The sequence below is a fragment of the Lacerta agilis genome, chromosome 3, assembly GCF_009819535.1.
Source record: "Lacerta agilis isolate rLacAgi1 chromosome 3, rLacAgi1.pri, whole genome shotgun sequence".
Lineage (NCBI taxonomy): Eukaryota > Metazoa > Chordata > Lepidosauria > Squamata > Lacertidae > Lacerta > Lacerta agilis.
Genome location: NC_046314.1, coordinates 102,811,533 through 102,834,538, shown reverse-complemented (window position 1 = coordinate 102,834,538; position 23,006 = coordinate 102,811,533). Strand labels below are relative to the sequence as shown.

The 23,006-nt window shown below is 44.5% G+C and overlaps 1 protein-coding gene across 10 annotated transcripts in view; it reads right to left on the bottom strand.

The window, feature by feature from the left end:
- Nucleotides 1–23,006, bottom strand: part of SLC8A1 (solute carrier family 8 member A1) — a 304,578-nt gene that overhangs the window by 227,342 nt on the left and 54,230 nt on the right. For all 10 annotated transcript variants that reach the window (XM_033144997.1, XM_033144999.1, XM_033145005.1 and 7 more), the window contains exon 2: nucleotides 8,016–9,852. In XM_033144997.1, the coding sequence (XP_033000888.1) occupies nucleotides 8,016–9,814 (1,799 nt within the window). In that variant the 5' untranslated portion in view covers nucleotides 9,815–9,852. The remainder of the gene's footprint in view (nucleotides 1–8,015; nucleotides 9,853–23,006) is intronic.

Sequence of the window (23,006 nt, the reverse complement as noted above, 5' to 3'; positions counted from 1 at the left end):
AGGGCTCTGATGAGAAGGGCTCTAAAGTCACCTGAATGGACAGTTCCCCGGCAAGGAAACCCCTGGGGTTCTGAAGACTTTGGGGGCCCATAGAGGGAGGTTAAACCACAGAGTCTAGGGCTGGTCGATCAGAAGGTCAGTGGTTCGAATCCCCACTACAGGGTGAGCTCCTGTTGTTCAGTCCCTGCTCCTGCCAACCTAGCAGTTTGAAAGCACATCAAAGTGCAAGTAGATAAATAGGGACAGCTCCGGTGGGAAGGTAAACGGCGTTTCTGTGCGCTGCTCTTGTTCGCCAGAAGCGGCTTAGTCGTGCTGGCCACATGACCCGGAAGCTGTACGCCGGCTCCCTCAGCCAATAAAGCGAGATGAGTGCTGCAACCCCAGAGTCGTCCGCAACTGGACCTAATGGTCAGGGGCCCCTTAACCTTTACCTTTTTAGAGGGAGAATGGAAGGTCTTGCTTACATTTACACCCCAGCTTTCCTCCAATGAGCCCAAGCTGATGCACATGATTCTCGTCCTCCATGTGTTAACCTTCTATAACAACCCTGTGAGGTAGGTTAGGGTGACTGGCCCAAGGTCACCCAAGTGAGCTTCATGGCTGAGAGGGAACCTGAACGCTGGCCTCCCAGGTCCTAGTCCAACACTAACCACTAGTCCACACTGCCTCCACACGAGATCTGCTGCCTGTGCACTAAATAAATAAATACAAAATGTGTGTGGGAGCCTATCTGGTTCCACAATCATCCAGTCTTTCTGCAGTGAACCTGTTATCAGCCCCAGACAGAATAAAATACAGCTGCAGCTGTCAAAAGCAATTTTCTTTATTTATATCTTAATTCATTGCAAGAAAAGCTGAGATCCTGTTCAGGGAAGTCACAAATAAGTTGCTCTAGATGCCAGCTTATTTTAGGCTTCAGAAGCATTTTCCCCCCATTCATGACGAAAAGCAGGTTTTTCTTTTAAAATGCTGATGTGTGGAAAGTGGATTTTCCACACAGAAAGCGGAAGTCCTGAAAAATGTATTGTAATGTTTGTTTGCCTTATTTATTTATTTTTTAAAAAAACGACAACCAAACATTATGTATTAGGGCTGCAAGTTTTAATTGGTCTGAACAGCTGAATGCATCATCAAATAAAGCTATATTTAGTTAATTAATTGGAAAAGCCACATTTCAGCCAGTATGAACATATTTTTTCATTCATTCATTCATGTATTATTATTACATTATTATTTATTAAATTTATATACTACCCTTCATCACAAGATCTCAGGGTGGTTCGCGAAACGAAAACAAGCTAAAAACACAAGTAAAAAAACAAAACAATACCCCTCCCCAACAAACACATTTTAAAGGCTGTAGAATATTAATCAGCCAAAGGGCTGGTTTAAGAGGAATGTTTTCGCCCGGCACCTAAAAATATATAACGAAGGTGCCAGGTGAACGTCCCTGGGGAGAGCATTCCACAAATGGGGAGCCACTGCAGAAAAGGCCCTGTTTCCGTCTTGCCACCTTCCAGACCTCAAATAAAGGAGGCACTTGAAGAAGGGCCTCAGATGATGAATGCAGAGTCTAGGACAATTTATATGCGGAGAGGCCACCCTTGAGGTATTCCGGTCCTGAGCCACTTAAGGTTTTATAACTCAAAACAAGGACTTTGAATTGCGCCTGGAAACTGACTGGCAGCCAGTGCAGTCGGGCCAGGATCAGTGCAATATGCTTAAACTGTCTTGCCCCAGTGATAAAACCTGGCCACTCAGTTCTGCACCAGCTGAGGTTTACGAACCATCTTCAGAGGCAGCCCTATTTATTATTAACATATTTATTTCAGGAGCTAATATAGGTCTCAGCACATGATAAATCGGGTCCTCCTTTAAAGACCGCACGTATTGCGGTCCAACAAAGGTCCGTATAGTTAAAGCTATGGTTTTCCCAGTAGTAATGTGCGGAAGCGAGAGCTGGACCATCAAGAAGGCTGATCGCCGAAGAATTGATGCTTTTGAATTATGGTGCTGGAGGAGACTCTTGAGAGTCCCATGGACTGCAAGAAGATCAAACCTATCCATTCTGAAAGAAATCAGCCCTGAGTGCTCACTAGAAGGACAGATCCTGAAGTTGAGGCTCCAGTACTTTGGCCACCTCATGAGAAGAGAAGACTCCCTAGAAAAGACCCTGATGTTAGGAAAGATGGAGGGCACAAGGAGAAGGGGACGACAGAGGATGAGATGGTTGGACAGTGTTCTCGAAGCGACTGGCATGAGTTTGGCCAAACTGCGAGAGGCAGTGAAGGATAGGCGTGCCTGGCGTGCTCTGGTCCATGGGGTCACGAAGAGTCGGACACGACTGAACGACTGAACAACAACAATTGCGGTGAGACCTGGCAACCAAATCCTGTGTTGTGGGTGGGTAGGATTGACAGCCACAACACCCAATTGGTAGGTCCCTCGATGCAGGGTTCAATCAGGCCAGTGGGACGCAAGTTAAACGGATCGAGGGACCTATAAATACCCATGCACGTGACCCAGAGCTTCCTCTTTCAGGCGGCACTTATAAATTTTTAAAAAAGGAACAGCCCCCTTCAAAAACTTTAGTGGAGTGGAAAGGCTCGCAGCTGAGACAGCAGCCAATTCACTGGAATGCACGTCCATTGCGCAGAATGTGTGGTGCAAAGCAGGTGTAGGGAACTTTTGGGCCCTCCAGAAGTTGCTGAATTATAACTCCCATAATCCCTGGGCCAATGGCCATGCCTGCTGGGTCTGAAGGGAGTTGCAATTCAGCAGCACCTGGAAAGGTGTCAGTGGTTCCCTAACCCTTGGAGTAAAACAAAAGCTTTCACTTTGCTCCAAAGCTGTCTGATAGACCGTGGAGAAGAAAACACCACAAAACGTCCTCTGATGGATGGGAAGCCTCCGTGGACATGGCGAGGCAACTTTGCTTTATATAATTGGGCCCTGGGGGAATGCATAACACGGGCTAAAGAGGATCATTTTCAGAAGAACGAAGCACCCATAATGCCTATTGATTTTTCACTGAGAGTTCTTGGCTCTGAGCACCTCTAAAAATTAGGCCACATCTTTCCGAGTGCTGCTTTTTTATTTTATTTTTTTAAGTCTTCATTCATTTCACTCACTAGCCCGGGGGTCAGCAACCTGTGGCTCCGGAGCCGCATGCGGCTCTCTGACAGGTTTCCCGCGGCTCCGGCATGCCCCCTTTCAATGCCCTTTCAATAATAATTAAATGGTTATCGGCAAAAAAAGGGCCAAAAAAACCATGAATAATCCGTATCAACGTTGAACAGCTGGGCAGTCTTTCTCAGCCCTCTCGGGGTTCCCGAGGACAGACCCAAGATTGATGTCCACCTTGACCACTCCCAGAGAGAGGAAGCGACTTCTTCACACCAATAAGCGTGTGGGGAGGGCTGAGCTTTTACCACCTCGGCGTGCCGATTGGCAGGACAGATCGCCCGCCTTGGCGCATAGGCTCGGAGCCGGGGCCTTACCGCCGAGGTAGCCACTGAGGATGAAGACGGGAGGCGGGCACGGGAGAGCGATGCTTCGTCCGGCCAATGAGCCGCCGGGATGCCTGTTCCTGTTTGAGGGGAACATGCCAATGAGGGTGGTGTTAGGGCGAGGAGAAGAAGGAGCTGGGCTTTGCGAGTTATCAAGAGAGAGAGAGAGAAAAGAGTCGGAATAATAAAGGCGGCGGGAGGTGGCGGCGGCGATTGTAGCGGCCCCTGTTCTGAGCGGCCCCTGTCGGGCGGAATCCTTTTCAAAGCGGCCGCGCGGAGGGCGGAGCAGGCGGGCCAGGCGTCGCCATGACGGGAGGGCGGTGATGGTCGCCGACAGGATGAAGTAGAGCTGCTTTGGGGCGGCGGCGGCGAAAACGTCCGGGCTGCTTCTGTAACCTCCGCCAACCGGTGCTTCGCCAGCACTCGCTGCGGGCGGTGTACATGCTCAAGACGGCCCCAAGGGCGGCTCGGGGGCCCGGAGCCCCGAGGCCGGCGCGCTGCAGTGCCTGGCGTGATTTCCCCCCCCAAAACCTGTTTTTTGCTTTTTGGCTTTTTGCCTTGCTCTCCCACCCCCCTCTCTTTTTCTTCCTCCCCTCCTTTTTTAATCCAAGGGGAGAAATCCCATTTTTAAAACAAACACCCCCCACAGCTGCTGCAGCCACTCTATTTGAATTTTTATTATTACCCTTTTCTCCCTCTATCCCCCCTTTTTCTTTTCTCTTCCCCTTTTGTTTTTGTTTTCAAAAAAAGGAAAAGAAGAAAAAGATTTTCCCCCTTTATTTTTATTTTTTAAACTACTACATATTTTTAATAGATATTCTCCCCACCCCACCCCCAATTTATATTTTTCCACCCCACTTTTCCATTCCCACCCCCCTTTTTCTTTCTTTATTAGTTCGCTTGCCAACCTATCTTAGAGGGGGAAGCCCTCTCTCCCACCCACCACACCCCCCAAAAAACAACTTTGAGCTGAACCCCAAAAAACGGGGGTAGATCACTGCTGAAAGTAGATCACAGTTTCTTGGGAGTTGGCCACCCCTGGTATAAGACATGTAACTAGAATAAAAATTTAAAAAAACCAAGCAAATAATTGTAATAACTACTGTAATAAAGCACTGCTATAATTATATAGAATTTCCCTAAAATTTTGGTTTCATTCGCCTTTCTGTGCTGAAATGTCACAACCTGAACGACCATGGCTTGCCCCCCCCCCTAGTTTTGATCCTGGGTACGCCCCTGAGTCAATGCAAAAAAGTAATAACTTATTCTTGTTGTTTTTACTAATTATACTTTGCATTGGCTCCTATACGTTATTTATTATTATTGCATTAAGGTAAGAAACAATATATGCAGCGTTATATTTGTTTTAAATGTCGCAATGGTTTTGCGGCTCCCAGTTGTTGTTTTTCCCTTTGGAAACGGGTCCAAGTGGCTCTTTGTGTCTTAAAGGTTGCAGACCCCTGCACTAGCCTATCTTAGCTGCCTGTGTTACTCTGACACTCATCTCCTAGAAAAAGGTTTCTTATCATGGCTGCAATCTTACACCAATCAATAAAATATAGAGTATCACTGCTGGGGCAGCAACAAAGCCTCTTTTGCAAGAGTACCAGGAGAGGTCTACCACTCTTATCCAGGTATGTGTGTACATGTGTGTGCGAACCAGGAAATGTTGCAACTCGATCTCCACAAACTACTTCAAATTATTCTATATGTTTCTAAAAGTAGCCATGCCACCTTGAGATCATAGCAAATGGGTTGAACCAGCGAACAGGCTTCAGACACACAATCTCTGCATGGAAATAATGATTTGTCGGTTAGGCAAAAGTTTTCAAACAGTTCCCTAATGTTGAGAAACCAAGTGCCATCTATGCTGAATTCTCACACTTTGGGTCCAGACTAGACAGATATGTGCTTCTTTTCATATCTTCCATGACCGCCAGCACATTTTCTTTCAACAGTTCACCCTGGCTGGCACCAGGAAAACCAGCACATTTTGAGCCCATTCTAAAATTGTCTATATGTTTCTGAACCACATGGCCACTGGCCATGCAAGCTGGGGTTGATGGGAGTTTAAATCCAACATCTGGAGGGCCATAAGTTCACCCCACTCTTTTTAAAAGCCAGTAGCAAACTTCATAATTTTTGACATTGCTGCTGCTGCTGCATTGCTGAAATCGTTATCCCACCTTTTGTCTCCCCCCAAAATAGAGAGACTGGCCTGGATGTGTATTGTGGTCTTTGTTGGCTTGCACCTGGTGAAAACTCATGAATCCTTTAAAACTAAGTGAAGCACAGATTCACTGAGGCAGCAGATAAGGCCTGAGAGATCAAAGACTAGTCGCTCAAGAGCGTTGTTCTGCCTTCCTGATACACTTCAGTTCATCACACACTGGCTGCATTTTGCACACACCTGAACTCACACATCTACAGAACCTCCCTGATAAAACAGATCTCAGTTTTGAATTTGCCATAACTTCATAGGGACAAATGTAATATCAAGTATTTCTGCTAGCACAACAGAACTCTATTCCCCTTCTCCTCCTGGACACATGCATTAGCTTGGAGTCCTTGCTCTGGTTTTCCACTAGTGCACCAGTTAGTTGAATCCAATTCAGAGATTTTACACCTTGACTTACTCTGTTATTGTTTCTCTTTTTCTTTCTTACAGGGAGTTTAAAAACTTCAGCAAAAAGTTTTAAACCATCGTAAAACTCCTTACGGCACCTGCACTTATTCATCCTGATTCCACAGAATACAATGCATTGATTCAGAAGGAAAATCAAAGATTCAGGGCATCCGGAATGCTGCCTTTACCCCTTCTAATATATATATATTCAAGCAGTTTTCCATTTATACCTCAGCATGTAGCACAGGATTGCACCTGCCCCACATAATGAACCTGCTGCATTCATGCATCGCACATAAATGTTTAAATGGGGCATATATGTGTTAAGTGCATGTGGCCGGAAAACTGGACTCTCAGCAAATAGGATCATGAATGTGAGGGAGCAAAATGGGCCCAGACATGGAGGTAAGCCACACTTCGAAGGTGGAGCAGGCAGCAGCAATGCCACTTCCCTGCAGCTCAGTATCTCTAACCATGTTAAACCTAAGACAACAGCCAGCTTTAATCCAAAAATACTAGAATGTTATCAATCATGATGCCAGCAGGGAAAAATAGGCATCAACACTGATGGTCTCAAGAAAGAAAGGAAAACATTGTAAAGAAAACCAAACTTACCCAATGGGCAGATAGGTGGGGGGCTCAAAGCATTTTGTTTAGGTGACGCTTCTGAACACATGTAAATATTGAACAAGGAAACGAATCTTTCATCCCACAGGTTGGCACCCTCCCAAGGTATTTTTTTTAAAGCACCTCGCTTATTTATCAGCACCACTGCTAGAACAATTTCCCCGGTGCCTCCACATTATGCACGGCAACAAGATGCAAATTCATTATGTGAATGCATAAACTAAGTCACAAAACTTAATGTTACGCATTCAATGCGCTGGTCTCAACAGATTTCCTTTAAATAGGGAACTGGTCCATGATCTACAGAGTTAATGCAATGTGCACTATTATTCACGAGGGTTTTGCCTTAGGAATAGTTTGTTTTCATGAAGGACTAGAACTCGAGATGGGCAGTGGCCTCTTTCCTTCACGCTGAAGTATATAGGATGAAGTATTGTTTGATTTGCAGGGTGGCCCTTAAGACTTCCACTACTTCCCTTCCCTTCACTATACAATAAATAGACAATAATATATTTACAATTTTGTGCAGATACGAAAGAGGGAAATTCTGTCCCTAGTTGCCAGGAAATGCTTATCAGCAGTGTCTCCTCTCTAGCCTCTTTCCCTGTTTGTAAACTGTCAAACCTGGCTGCCTTGCCTAATTGGACTTTCCCCCACGTGGCAACATTAACTTGAAAGCACAGGGCATAAATATTTCATGATGTCACAAAGGCTAATGACAGCCCTCTCTGAACTTGCAGCCTGACAGCGCTTATTAGTCTCAGGCTGCATTTTGCAAAGGGAACAGCAGGGCCATCCCAGAAAAGCTCTGAAAGCAAGATCTTCCTGGCCACATACCTGATGAGCTCAAGCCTTAAAAGTGTGCCTGGGAAAGGAGACTACGGTTTCTAGATTGGTTTCACCTTGTACTGTTTAGAGCTACTCCCACCTAGGATGTCTGAAAAGGCTGGTAATTTCCACACAACAGTCATGTGGACTTTCGAAACAATTTACAGACACACTTCTGGGATTCACTCCTTTTGACATGCACACAGCTTCATTAACATGGGGAATCTGCATGGGTTTGCCACAGTCACAGTCACACACGCACACACACGTACAGCACCTAAGGTGCCATGGCTTCCTCTATATTTTGCACACAAGAGCACCCAGTATTTGATTCAGCATGAACTTTGACTATTAACATTTTACCAGATACGATTGCAAGCATACCTGTACTGTTGAACAAGCCACAAAGGTTTAGCAGTACTTACACAATCTCGTCGTTCTGGAACTCAAGCTCTCCGCAAGTGTCTTCGAAGTCCTCTCCGCCCCCTTTGGCCGTGCCTTCGAGGGTTTTGTAGGGCACAATAACATTTCCTCGCGCTCCAGATGTCCGTAGCACTCTCACTTCCATCGTTCCCACGCTCTCACTCACGTGAGTGACCGGCTCCTCAAAGGTAAAAATGCCAGCGTGGTCATCGTCAAAGATCGTGACAGTGGCAGTAGCAGGCGACCCCAGGCAAGCCACGGTTGCAATGTGGTTGACCTCCAGAACGCCGTCTTCTCCCTCCTCAGATAACATTTTCACATTACTGAGGTGAACGAGGAAGTTCTCGTCTTCCTCAAATATATCGTCGTCAATTATGCCCACCCGTATTTCCTTCTGCATCTCGCCTGGCTTAAACACCACAGTCCCTTCAGTGAACTCATAGTCAGAGCCTGCATTGGCTGTGCCATCTTCTGTTCGGAAGTCAACTGATATGGTCTTGGTCAAATCGCCACCTCGGCGAGCAATAGTTAGGGCTACCGTGCCACAGTTCTCAAGGCACTGGTAGGTGCCCTGCTCAAAAAAGACCTTACTGATGGGGTCGTTGTCTGCCACTTCACAGTTGACCTCGTGCATGCTGACCGCTTTCCTTGCCTGGTCAGCTGCATGCCTCTTCAGTATGTTGCCAGCCCCCGTCATGAGCCGAGTGGCCTGGATACGGTAAAAGGCTCGGCTCTTTTGCTGCTGGCTCAAAACCTGATAGTTAGCTAGCTCTATCAGCTGCTCAACTTCTTTGTCTGGGTGCTTCTGCTTCAGCTCTTTGAGGATCCTGGCCATTTCCCTCCTTGTTTCCTCGTCGTCGTGGTCCTTCTCGTCAACCTCTAGGACCAGGGTGCCGTCCAAGAAGCTTTCGACATGAGAATTCACTACCTTCCCATCCATTTCAATGTCTGCTTTGGACTGTGGCCCTTCACCTTCATGCTCGATGATCATGCCCCTCTGCTTGCCAGCCCTGTACTTCTTGTAGACGTACTTGTAGAACAAAAGCCTTCTGTCCGCAACCCATGCAAACACCACGCAGATGGGGAAGAAGAACAAGGTGAGCAAGCCTTCCCAGACATCGACAACCCCAGGCGATATGACAGACAAAATCAGGTAGAGCCACGTGTAGGCAAAGATGCTCCAAGCGGCCGTGACGAAAAACACACGGAGGTGCTTAATCTTCCTGACCTCCCCATCAGGGACAACGTAGACACAGATGGCTATGATGACAAACATGTTAAAAGCAGCACTTCCTACAATGGTGCTCGGCCCAAGGTCCCCTGCAGTAAAGCCATGGCCGCACACTTCGATGACGGAAAGGAGAATCTCAGGTGCAGAAGAGCCCAGAGCCATCAGCGTTAAGTTGGAAACAGTCTCATTCCAAACTCTAACGGTCGTCTTGGTGGTCTCGCCATTGGGTTTCTTGATCGTGATCTCTCTTTCTTGGGATGTGATAACTTCTATGGATGACATGAAGCGGTCTGCTATGATGGATACTCCTAGAAACATATAGACCATAGCCACAAAGTATACAGTAGCTCTTGCTATTTTATCTCCAAAGGAAGGGTCTTGAGGCTCCCAGATCGGCAAAATCACACCTTTCTTGCAGAAATAGGTACCAGTGCACTCATCAACTTTGCTGCCATTTTCGGATGGATATTCTGCATGCACTTTGTCCATGTGAAGTAGCAGCAAGAGCACGCAAACACTTAAAAGGTGAAGACCACCAGAAAAGGCAGCTGGATTCTTTAATCCCATCATGATTGGCTTCTCGTACCAGTTTCCCAACGTTTTCCAACCTGCAGAATACAAAATTGTAAAAACGTGTTATCCAGATTCAGGTAGCAGGGGGCAGAGTTGCAAAATTACTGTCTTTCCGCAAGTCACATAGATTTAGAGCACCTCACATGGATAAACCCCGTTTACAAAAAATAATGGTTTGTCAAGTCATTAGCGAATTGGAACAGTTATATCATGAAATCTTTACATCTGTCGTCGACTAATGATTTCCAGTTCAACTTGCATTCAGTTGAAAATCACTGAACTAATAAACAACATAAAACAGGTGTTTACAACCAATTAAGCTTGTCTGAATTAACATGGATTTTTGACAGCACAAGCAGATCCTTGCTGAAGTGTCACCTTTTCCCTTTTTTAATGAAACAGAGAAAACAATTTCCTGTAGTAATATCTGGTAGAGGTTTTCTAAACGCCAAATGAAAATCACTAGTAATATTCTAAATCTGAGAAAGAATAATAGGCAAACTTGTTCACAAGTCCCCTTCCTATATTTTATGGCCATGAATTATACAAAAAGTGGAATAAAAAAATAAAATAAACGAAGGTCAGTTGCATGCCTGTCCATTCTCCAGCATTTACATGTCGGTGGGGAATTTATACGATGGGTTTCAGAAAGCTAGTCACCAGGCGGAAGTGTCTAGAAAGTTGCCCGTGCCATAATAACGTAAAAAAAAAAACCCTCTGTTCAGATGCCTCCGGGTACTGCATCTGATACTGGAAGCAGCACAACTTATCCATCATGACAAGGGGCCATTGATAGCTTTATCCTCCATGAATCTGTCTGATCCCCTTTATAGCCCCTTTATGGTGGCCGTCACTTGCGGTAGCAAAAGAAAGATGTACTTTCTTTTAAACGGTCTCGAATCTTCTGGCATCCAGCTTCACCGGATGAGACCAGGTTCCAGCATTCAGAAAGAGGAAGAAAAAAAACCTCTCCCTCCCCACTTTCTCAACAGCATGTACAATCTTATACACCTGGTGCCCTCCCTGTGTTTTGGACTACAACTCATGCTGGCTGGAGCTATCGAATGCTCCATTATTGCTTTATTCTTTATTGTAAACCGCTTTGAGGGTTCCCCCACAAATCAAGCAGTGTATAAATTCAATGAAACAACCAAACAATAATTGGGAGCTGTGGACCAAAACATTTGACAGGCACCAACGCTGGCGAAGGCTGTCCAGAGTGTTTATGGTTGCAGCTCAAATTGCACTGCTATCAATAGGGCAACAAAGATATGGATACACTTCTTTTATCTCATTCTGCAACACAGATTCTACCATACCCCTCTCGTTCCGGATCTATGTGCATATCATATATAGCGTCTGTGGTCCACTTTCATGTATCTGATGGAGCTGCACCTTTTCTGCTACAGCTCAAGCTACGACACATTTGTCACAGCAGATCTACACCACTGCACATTGCACATGCAACACACACACACACACACGTGACTCCCTTCAACAAATCCTGGGAACTGTAGTTTGTTAATGGTGCTGGGAATGGTAGCACTGTGAAGATTCTTTGTGGGGATGAAGTCCTGTGCACTGGATGTGCTTTAAATCAGTGTTCAGAATTATCCAGGTGTCAGGCACATTTTGCACCTGGGTTTCGAACGCTTGTGAACGAGTGAAGGTGCCTGGGTACCAGGATGGCGTCTGACATCACCATACGGAGGTACATGCCAGGGGATTATTGGAACTGGGCTGTTTTCACACACTAATAGCCCATCCTGCAGAATTCTATCAATTATATCTTAGCTGAAAAGTCAGAATGAATTTCTGGAACCAAAATGCTTTTTCTGTGCACCCTGAGCAGGTGCAGTCACCATTAAGAAAAAGAGGTCAGAACAGGTCAATATATACTGGTATGTGGGCTATCCCTGGATAAAGTGACTTTTTGTCTTTAAGTTCTCAAAGCTCTTAACCTGGCTCAAGGTTGTCATCTGAACTAGCCAGATATTTAACTAAAAATGGCGCCAGAAAGCTATGTTCCCTCCACTATGCTGCATGGAACGTTTCTTTTCTTTTGAGCTTATTTCTGTTTGTTTGAAACATTTACATACCCTTTTTTCTATTTAAAATATCCAAAAACTGTTTACTTTAATTATAAAACAATTAAAAATGCACACAAAGAGTTTTGAAAGAACAGGAGCAGCAAAAACCTGTTTTGCAAGCCAATAAAATCAGCAGCCAACACCAGTCTGCTCTTTAAAGCCTTGGAGAATAAAAGGGTCTTCACCTGTCACCTAAACAATAAAAAAGCAGGTTTTGCCTTCCTGAGAATTCTGAAGGGGGGGGGGGGAGGTGTGAACTTCTTTCTGTGGCCCTTTTAGTTTTCTTGTTTGCCATGGGTGTTAATGTATAATGAAGGTTTGCAGACCGAGGAGAGTCTGCTAATTTCCTCCCCTTGGCCATAGGAGCTGGATTTAACAGATGCTATCTCTGGCACCCATTCATTAAGCAAATTGTGGCCAAAAAAGAGGTGGCTTTAAAAGGCCTCAAAGCCACAGATGAGAAGAGCACCTTCCATCCTGCCCATGAAGAGCCATTTCTTTCCCACAGCACGTGGTAATGGGGCAGTGCACAGACCCATGCAAGAACACAGAATGATGAAGCAATGGACAAGGCTGGGCTCCAAATAGTTATATTGGATGGGCCTAAGGGTTTGGCCCATGCCCACCAGCATTTCTTCTTCTTCTTCTTCTAAAGCACGACAAGCTGATTTAGTATTTGTATTCTACTTTTCCAACAACAATTGTTGAGCTCAAAGTGGTTCGCAGCACAGTGGACGCTCAGGTTGCGAACGCAATCCGTGCGGGAGGCGCGTTCACAACCTGCACCACTGTTTCTGTGCATGCGCGTGACGCAATTCAGCGCTTCTGCGCTTCTGCGAGCGCCGAAACCCGGAAGTAACCCGTTCTGTTACTCCCGGGTTCGGCGCGGTGCGCAACTGGAAATCACGCAACCTGAAGTGGCTGTAACCCGAGGTATGACTGTAATCACAATAGCATTTTTTTAAAAAAAAAAAACAAAAAAAACCCATTGTGATCACTATACTGTACTATCACACAATAGCATATAAAGCAACCAACAACACATTCATCAAAACAACTAATACCATTCAACAAAGTCATAGTAACTCACAGTATTGCCAGGATACTTCCTTTAACCAATGATACACAGATTCACTGGTTCTTAAGTGTTGGACTAGGATCTGGGAGATTGAGGTTCAAAACCCTGCTCAGCCATGCAACTCAATGGCTGAACCTTGGGCAAGTCACAGACTCTCAGCCTAACCTGACCTCACAGGGTTGCTGCAAGGATAAATTGGGGAAGAAGAGAACCATATACAGTATATATACCACCTTGGGCTCATTGAAGGAAAAGTGGTATATAAATGGAACAAACAAACATGTAAGTAAATAAATTGTGCAAGCCATTTGGATCTTAGGTCACAGGAGCAAAAACCCAGCTCAGCTCCCAGAGGACCCTGGTTTGAGACTCTATGCAAACAAGAGGTCCTGACGTACAAATGCACTTTATGGAAATGTTTACTTTACTCTGAATCCCTGTGGAACACATTCCCACTGCCTAAACACTCAAGTTTCTCTCAAGTTTTCAGTGTGATATGTATACTCTATGTGAGATAAATCCATTCTGCGCTTCCTTTCCATTCAGCCACCATCAATTTAATCCATAGTTGTTGCTTTTAAAAAATCTATATCTATATCTATATCTATCTATATCTATATATCAGTGTGCTTTGCGAACTCTGGTTACTTCTACTGAATACCACAGAGTTGGCAATGTTAATTGTTTAATTATATATACACATCTGTGGCAGAGAAGAAGCCTGGAAAGTTTATGTAAGATGCGAGTGATTGAAAACAGATAATTAGAATGGAAATTGCTATGTAAACTTAATCTGCAGTAGGCTGAGATTGGCACAGCTAGGAAAACACAGGATGTAAGGGTCAAACTTCAACCAGCAGCAACAGACCAGTGTGTAGAAGCCAGGCTGCCGTTAACTTAATATAAAGCGGCAGGCAGTGGTGGAAGGGTAAAGTACAGCAAGGCTGAGAGCCAAGCCCTCCTCTCCAGCACTTTCCCCCCACTAAAACTGCTTTCTTTCCAATGCCTTTTTCTTGAGCTGGGATCCGAGATCAAAAAGCTGCTGCATTAAAAGCAAGTGATGCTTGGGGGGGGGAGGGATCTGATTCCCCTTCCCTTCCCTACTTGTCAATGCTTCACCCCCAAACTCCCACTTTATATTAAAATCAAGATGACCCACGTTTATTATTATTATTATTATTATTATTATTATTATTATTATTATTATTATGCATCTATATTCCACATTTTCTCTTGGGAGAAAAGCAATGACAAACCTAGACAGGATCTTAAAAAGCAAAGAATCACCTTGCCGACAAAGGTCCGTATAGTTAAAGCTATGGTCTTCCCAGTAGTAATGTACGGAAGTGAGAGCTGGACCATCAAGAAGGCTGATCGCCGTAGAATTGATGCTTTTGAATTATGGTGCTGGAGGAGACTCTTGAGAGTCCCATGGACTGCAAGAAGATCAAACCTATCCATTCTGAAAGAAATCAGCCCTGAGTGCTCACTAGAAGGACAGATCCTGAAGTTGAGGCTCCAGTACTTTGGCCACCTCATGAGAAGAGAAGACTCCCTGGAAAAGACCCTGATGTTGGGAAAGATGGAGGTCACAAGGAGAAGGGGACAACAGAGGATGAGATGGTTGGACAGTGTTCTCGAAGCTACCAACATGAGTTTGGCCAAACTGCGAGAGACAGTGAAGGATAGGCATGCCTGGCGTGCTCTGGTCCATGGGGTCACGAAGAGTCGGACACGACTGAACGACTGAACAACAACAACAACAATTCCACATTTTTCTCCAAGGAGCTGAAAGCAGTGCACATGGTTCTCGCCCCTCATTTAAATCCCCACAACAACCCCATAAAGCAAATTAGGCTGAGATGCAGTGACAGGCCCCAAGGTCACCCATTGACTGGGGATTTGAACCCTGATCTCTGGCACTCTAACCACTGCACCACACTGGCTCTTGTGTCCTACACGGAAAAGTCTTGTTTAACCCAAATCCTGTTTACAGTATCTGTGCACCACAATGCACTTTCATAAATCAGATCACTGCATGGAGTCTCCTTCTTTGGAGGTCTTTAAGCGGAGGCTTGACAGCCATCTGTCAGGAATGCTTTGATGGTGTTTCCTGCTTGGCAGGGGGTTGGACTGGATGGCCCTTGTGGTCTCTTCCAACTCTATGATTCTATGATTCTATGCACCGGGTTTCCTCTCCAGAAATGCCCCTTGCTGAACTCCCAAACTTCCTTAAGCTCATAAAAGCAGTTTACAGTTTGAGACTTGTGAGCACTTGCACACGGACTAGTATCTCCACTGGATCCTAGCCACTGTCACCCGCTGTTCAGATTTTTATCAAAGAATGCAAGTTCTTTCAAAGTGAGTGCACTAACCCCTCCACCGATGAACCTCTTCAAAGCAGGCAACAATATTTATGAAAGCAAATCTGTTGGGTGTGGGAGGAGCCGTTCTCTGGTTTGGATTCACAATCATAGCTGGAAAAGAACTTTCAGCGTCACAATGTTCACCTCGAATTTATAAGTCACCACAGTTTTCCTTCCAAGTGCAGGAATTACAAACTTTGGCAAGATCACCAGCCACCACTAGGATATTGAGATATTTAGCCACTACTGAATGTTCACCCTCAAGGAGAAGGTATTTTGCAGCAAAGCTGATCAAAAACACTGGGGGGGGGAAAATAAAATAAAATAATCACAAGTATTACACTGAACTGAAACTGCCTTCAAGTAGAAAAACAGTAAATGTTCCCACAAGTATTGTGGTTCCCCATCGAGACAGGTGCCATCTGGATATATTTGACTTTCAGAACTGCTGTGTTATGAAACCATTTTTACACGGGTAGATTATATCAGCAAATATAATGGTTGTAGTATTGACATTTTCTAGTTACTGAACACAGGTAACCGGTGTACGCAAGCACTGGAGCAAATCCTTTTGTTGCTCTTGTTTGCTTGCAAGAGTGACGGCTCATCCAAAGGCACCCATCGACAGAAAGTTCTTAGGGACAATTTCGTACCCGTTTGGCCCGATTTAGTTTCATTTGAAAGCAAGGAGGAACATGGTTGAGGATCAAACCCCACCCCCCCACCCCCAGCTTACAGACAAATATGGCTGATAAAGTGACTCAGGGCATTTGAATACTTTAAATACTTTCCCTTGGTATAATACAGCCCATGTTTTTGTCACCCTGTCTTGATTAACCTTAACGTCTGTGCTATAAATACCGGTAGTTCCAGTCGCTACCTTCCCCGCATTCACATACCTGTGCTTTATCTATTTTGGTTTCATTTTATGTCTTGTCTATTTTCAGCATTGATCCGTAACTGTATATGGACTATGTATACTGTCATCAGAAACTGTTTGACACCGCATTTTGCAGAATTTTGTATAAACTTCCTTTTTGAAAAGTAATGAAGAATATTTAAACTGCATATTACATTAATCATCTACTTTGCCCTTAATGCAAGCCCAAATCTGGATTAGGACATTGGCATGTGTGTGTGGGCAATCCTCTGCCCTTTGTGATCCTGATCTGGTTGGGCCTCCTGTCCCTACTATTTTTTTTAAAATGAAATGTATATACCGGTACTGCTTGGGCGCAATAAACCTTCCAAGTGATTTATTTGCATGGAGAAAAGCTCCCATTAGCTTTAATGAGATATTTCCCCATGGGAACAGCAAAGGGCAATGGATTTCTCTCTCTCTCTCTCTCTCTCTCTCTCTCTCTCTCTCTCACACACACACACACACACACACACACACACACCATCATGCCAGGGCCTCTCTGGTACAGTCGTACCTCAGGTTATGTCTGCTGAGGGTTACGTTTTTTCGGGTTACATACTCCCATAACCCAGAAGTGTTTTTCGCCGCACACACAATATCACCGTTCGGGTTACGTACTTTTCGGGTTATGAACGGCACCCCGGAACCAATTAAGTATGTAACCCGAGGTACCACTGTAGTTCTCTGCGAAAGAAAAACCTTGGATGTGGAGGGCAAACCATGGCTTGTGCCCAGGTATGTTTTACTAAGAGCCCATTTTTTTCCCAATGGGTCTTCTCTTAGTAGGACCTGCACTGGATACAGCCAGAGCTATTAAGATAATACAGAGCATATCTACAAAGCAGGAAAAGGTAATTTATGATGTGCCTCACAAACTACAAAGGCAGGCAAGTCATGCAGTCCTTTCGCTGAAGCTAAGTGCACTTGGGTATAGTCAACATCTGGGATAAGTCTGGATGGGAGATCGCCTGGGAACCCCATGCTTGTGTTCCATGGAAGAAAGGCAGGCTATAAATATGAGTAGATAGCCTGTTTTATTGGATGCAGAAGTTACACTCTAATGTCCCACCAATCTTTTCACTCAGACTGTGAGAGAATTATGGGCAAATGAACAGGCCGGCCTCACATGCGCTCAGACTTATGTCCATGGTTTGGGAAAGACCATAACTTCTACAACAAACATTTAAGTGTTGCGACAGATAAAATCTTCAGGGTTTTGTCACTGCATAGCTTGCCTCTGGAAATTCAGTCATGTTCTACACATGATTTGTAGGGGCTTCTATTTGCTTTTATATCCTATCCTATTCTGTACACTGGAAGCAGTTTGCGGGGGAAAAGAGCTAAGTTTCTTTAGTTTTAGCTTAGTCATATGGCTTCAGGCAGTCAGTGTCATTTGGTAAGAAAACTGATCCCCTTTGGGATAGTTTAGATGGCTTCCTCCAGGACCACAGCCGTGAACAGTCTTAGAGCTCTAATTTGCCACTAACAGCCTGAAGGAATATTACAGAAGAAGATCTAATGCTGTCATTTAACACTGTCACATGTGTTATGATTATGTACATATACAGGTGAAACTCGAAAAATTAGAATATTGTGGAAAAGTCCATTTATGTAAGCAATTGTTTTCATTAGCTACTGGAGTTTAATATATGAGACAGACTCATGACATGCAAAGCGAGATACCGTATATACTTGAGTATAAGCCTAGTTTTTCAGCACACTTTTTGTGCTTTAAAAGCTGCCCTCGGCTTATACTCAAGTCAACCATTCCTTAAGAAGTGTATAAGAACGGTGGTTCTTTACTCTCCCCAGGCAGCTTGTTCCATTCCTGAACTGCTCACATAAATGCAAACTTTAGACCCCAGAAGGCAGAAAGCCTATCAGTTAAGGAAGTATTAAAACCCCACAGGTGCTCACTTTCCCTGGCTCCTGCTTAAACAGGACAGGATCCCAGCCTTCTCTGTATAACACAAGGGAACATTGCGCTGTGAGTTAAACCACAGAGCCCTAGGGCTTGCTGATCAGAAGAATGGCGGTTCGAAACCCTGCAACAGGGTGAGCTCCACAGCAGCAAAGGAGGAAGAGGAAGGAGCAGCCCGAAGGGCTGCTTTGGGCTGCTCGTTCCTCCTCTACCACAGTGGCAAAGGCGAACCGGCTTATACTTGAGTCAATAAGCTTTCCCACATTTTTGTAGGGAAATTAGGTGCCTCGGCTTATATTTGGGTCGACTTATACTCGAGTATATACGGTATGTCAAGCCTTTGCTTGTTATAATTGTGATGATTATGGCGTGCAGCTGATGAAAACCCCACACTTGAAATTGTTAATTTGGGGTTCTCATCAGCTGTACACCATAATCATCACGATTATAACAAATGAAGGCTTGACATATCTCGCTTTGCATGTCATGAGTCTGTCCCATATCGCATATATTAATTTCACCTTTTAAGTTGAATTACTGAAAGAAATGAACCTTTCCACGATATTCTAATTTTTCAAGTTTCACCTGTACACACATGCATCCCATAAATCAGTTGGGGAACTAGTGTGGAATCTGGTTTTCTAGAAATATTGGCTTGCTTTAAACATGAAAGGCATGTTGCTAGTCCTGATTGTGGGTGAGCTGGGAAAATACGTAAGTGGGCATGTGTGACCAAACCTTTTTGAGCCCATTAGCCCATTTGGAATTTTGAAGGATTGCCTCACCTAATTACTTCTCTTCCTTCGGACTCCCTTGGACTATTCTTCCCATTATCACCACCGCACGGAAAGAGAGAAAGCATGCATATACATAATTTGTTTTGGGGTCTGGGGAAAAGTCAGATCCAGTAAAATTAAAACACAGGCCCTTGAAGCTGCATGATTTTACACAGAGTACCCCCCAAAAGCCACCAACAAATTAATGCTTCTGTTGGTACACTGCTCAGTAAAAACAGATCTGCTGCTTGCCAGCATCACCAAAATATTGATGATGATGATGATGATATTTATACCCCGCCCATCTGGCTGGGTTTCCCCGGCCACTCTGGGAGGCTTCCAACAAAATGTTAAAAATACAATAAAACATCAGACATTTAAAAACTTCCCTAAACAGGGCTGCCTTCAGGTGTCTTCTAAAAGTCAGATAGTTGTTTATTTCCTTGACACCTGCATGACTGCTGGATTGGTTCTGCCAGTGCATTTGCACAGCACTCACTGCCCCTCTCCAGGTAAACTGCACTTCCATGTCAGCCGCTCCTAATGATTTTCCTCACATAGGACGGCAAGGAACCCACTAAGAAATCACTGAGCACACAGCTAACCTATACGGTTTTGAGGTGACCCCATTTAAAGCTTATGAAGATGTAGTGTGCTTTTTTTAAATTTATTTTTTTACTTTTAATTAGTTTTTTAATGATGCACGTGTTAATGGGTGCTGGCACAAAATGGCTGCCATGGGCAGCAAAGAAGAGGAAATGGCGGTACTACATACCGGTGAGCACCATCATGCACAGCAAACAAAGCACTGTGAAGACCCATGATGATCCTTGTCCCACATCCATGATATTTATGGGTCAGTCAATGGAGACAGCTCTGATCTGTGATTTGATGGTGGTTTTAGAGAGGGGAATGGAAAAAGTAGGCAATTTTTCATGGATTTGTTTTACTAGATTTGACCTAGATTTACTAGATTGGCACACGCACATTCTCTGCCCAACAAACACTAAATTCTCTCCCTCCCTTCCCTGACTCCTGCTGCTCTCCACTTTTTCTCCCTTTCGCTTCCCTCAGTCCACCCACCTCTGGAATCTCCCAGATCATCCCCTCTTCCCTCATACCCAGCTGGGGTTCATGAGGGAGTAGAGGGGCAGATCTGCCTTGAAAACCTGATTATCTATAATAAATAAATATTTTTTAAAAAATACTGCCCTCACCCCACAAAAAGGAGAGAAAAAGGTTTCTAGTATATATACCGAGTAAAAGGTAATGGTAACAGTCAAGTCCAGTCAAATGATGGGGTTGCGGTGCTCATCTCGCTTTCAGGCCGAGGGAGCTGGAGTTTGTCCACAGACAGTTTTCCAGGTCACGTGGCCAGCATGACTAAACCACTACAGGCACACGGAGGACCATGACGAGTGCCAGAGCACACGGAAACGCCATTTACCTTCCTACCACAGCAGTACCTATTTATCTACTTGTAATGGCATGTTCTCGAACTGCTAGGTCGGCAGGAGCTGGGATAGAGCAATGGGAGCTCACTCCGTCGCGGGGATTCGAACTGCCAACTTTCTGATCAGCAAGCCCAAGAGGCTCAGTGGTTTAGACCACAGCGCCACGCACATCCATATACCGAGTATGATGAAGGAAGTGGGTTTTGCTTTATTTGTCTTTCAAGCAATTCTTTTAGAAACTGAAACAACCACACTGTTGCCTCAGAAAGGTATCTCCCATTTCTAGTCACGAAGAGGGCATCCTTCAGTCAACGAAGGTGACCAAAGTATGAGGGAATGAAAGAGAGCAAGAGACTTGTCCCGTGTGTATATATAAGGAATATAAAAGATTTCCTGTCATACCTGAGATTGCTGTGTAAAAACGGTGTGACTATTAATTAAGCCATGTAGAACATTTAGGGTGGGTGATTGCTTCATGCTGAGTCAGAAGAAGGCTTGAGTTAACTAGGGAGATAGGGTGAAGTCATCTTTTAAATAGACAGCATTTGAACAACAAAAGACATCCAACAGAAGCACCAGCAGTTAAAGGTAAAGGAACCCCTGACCCTCAGGTCCAGTTGCAGATGACTCTGGGGCTGCAGCGCTCATCTCGCTTTACTGGCCGAGGGAGCTGGCATACAGCTTCCGGGTCATGTGGCCAGCATGACTAAGCCGCTTCTGGCGAACCAGAGCAGCGCACGGAAATGCCGTTTACCTTCCCACCGGAGCAGTACCTATTTATCTACTTGCACTTTGACGTGCTTTCGAACTGCTAGGTGGGCAGGAGCAGGGACTGAGCAATGGGAGCTCACCCCGTGGCGGGGATTTGAACCGCCAACCTTCTGATTGGCAAGCCCTAGGCTCTGTGGCTTAACCCACAGCACCACCCGCATCCCTACCAGCAGTTAACACGAATTCATAATTCAATGGATCCCAGCTGTCCCCTGAAATAAAACCCTGCTCAACTGACATCTGAAAACTAATAGAGAAGGATAAAATACGTAATGCATTCATTTGCTTGGAATAAATTCAACCACAGTAATGAGGCAACCCAATGACTTTTTGTTCTTAAGAGATTATTTCAATGGAAAACGTGTCATGAAGAAACGTTCAGGACTGTGGTGCCTAACAGCCCAATTCTGCACAGAAAAGACTCGAAAATAATATTGTAGAGCTGGAAAAGGGCAACCAAAATAAGACCAAGGGGCTGCAGCAGCTCTTTACAAGGAAAGGTGACATCATTGGGAGCAAAACTCAATAATTTTTTTTTTTAAAGATACATTTTGGGCCATTCAACTTGGACGGTTTTAAAAGTGAATCTGACAAATTCATATCGGTTAAGATCTATGGCTACTTGTCATGATGGCCATATTACCTCCATTATCAGAGGCAATATGCATTACCAATGGGAGAGGACTCCTGTTCTTTCTTATAATTTTCTGATATGCCACTGGCTGACAACAACAACAAACAAACAAACAACAACAACAACGTTTTGTTATTTATACGCCACTCATCTGGCTAGGTTTCCCCAGCCACTCTGAGTGGCTTCCAGCACATATAAAAACATAATAAAACACTAAAAAAAAACTTTAATAATAATAGTGATCATTAGAAAGGAAGAAAACGAGAGAAGAAAGGAGGAAGAAGTTAATATAAAAGTGGTAGGGAGGAGGAATGATAGAAATAGCTTGCGGGAGAACAGGGTGCAAGTTAAGTGTGAAAGGGGGAAGAAATTACAGGAGATGAGTAAAAATACGTTCAGGGGCATGTATATAAGATAAAACTTAGAATCTCTCAGCCTAGAAAAGAATGCTGGACTCCATATGTCTCTGACTTGTTCCACCAGGGCTTTTCTTGTGTTTTTTGCTCTAATGCAAGCGCCAGCCGCTAATATACCCAAGGGATGACATTGGAGCAGAGCTGCAGCAGGTAAATGGAGCTCATAAGATGTCTTGCAAGATATCGAAAAGGCAACTGGAGTACTGACTGCCTTCTCGTCCAGAGCAATGCTGGTAATTCTTTAGCTGAATGGGGGCAATAGTCCTGTCCCATTTTGCTAGTGAGCTTCATCAGCTGAACTGAAACAACTAACACTCGGCCATCCTAACACATCCCAATAACATTTACAACATTAAGTGAATTTTGGGCTCCAGTCGCATCATATGTGGTTGTCGCGGTCACTCTCTCAGACCTGAGCAGCATCCCCGGACGTTTAACGGTCTATTGGTGACTACCCATACGACATGTGGTATATCCGCTGCCACCAGCCAGTCTTCACGCTGGCAATGAAAATAACTCACTTCAGATTTGGATTGTGGTAGAAAATAAACATAAGTTTCTTTATTGTTGGTACAAAGCGTAATGGTTTCATATGAACGGGTAAAACGTTTTAAGATAACCGAATGGTTCTTCAGGTAAGTATATTCCAACTCTCTACCTAGTATTTCAATAACTATCCCTAATGCCTCCTACTATTTATTCAATCCGCTCTAGCTCTGCTGTCCTCATTTCCTCTCTCTCTCTCTCTCTCTAACTGCCCC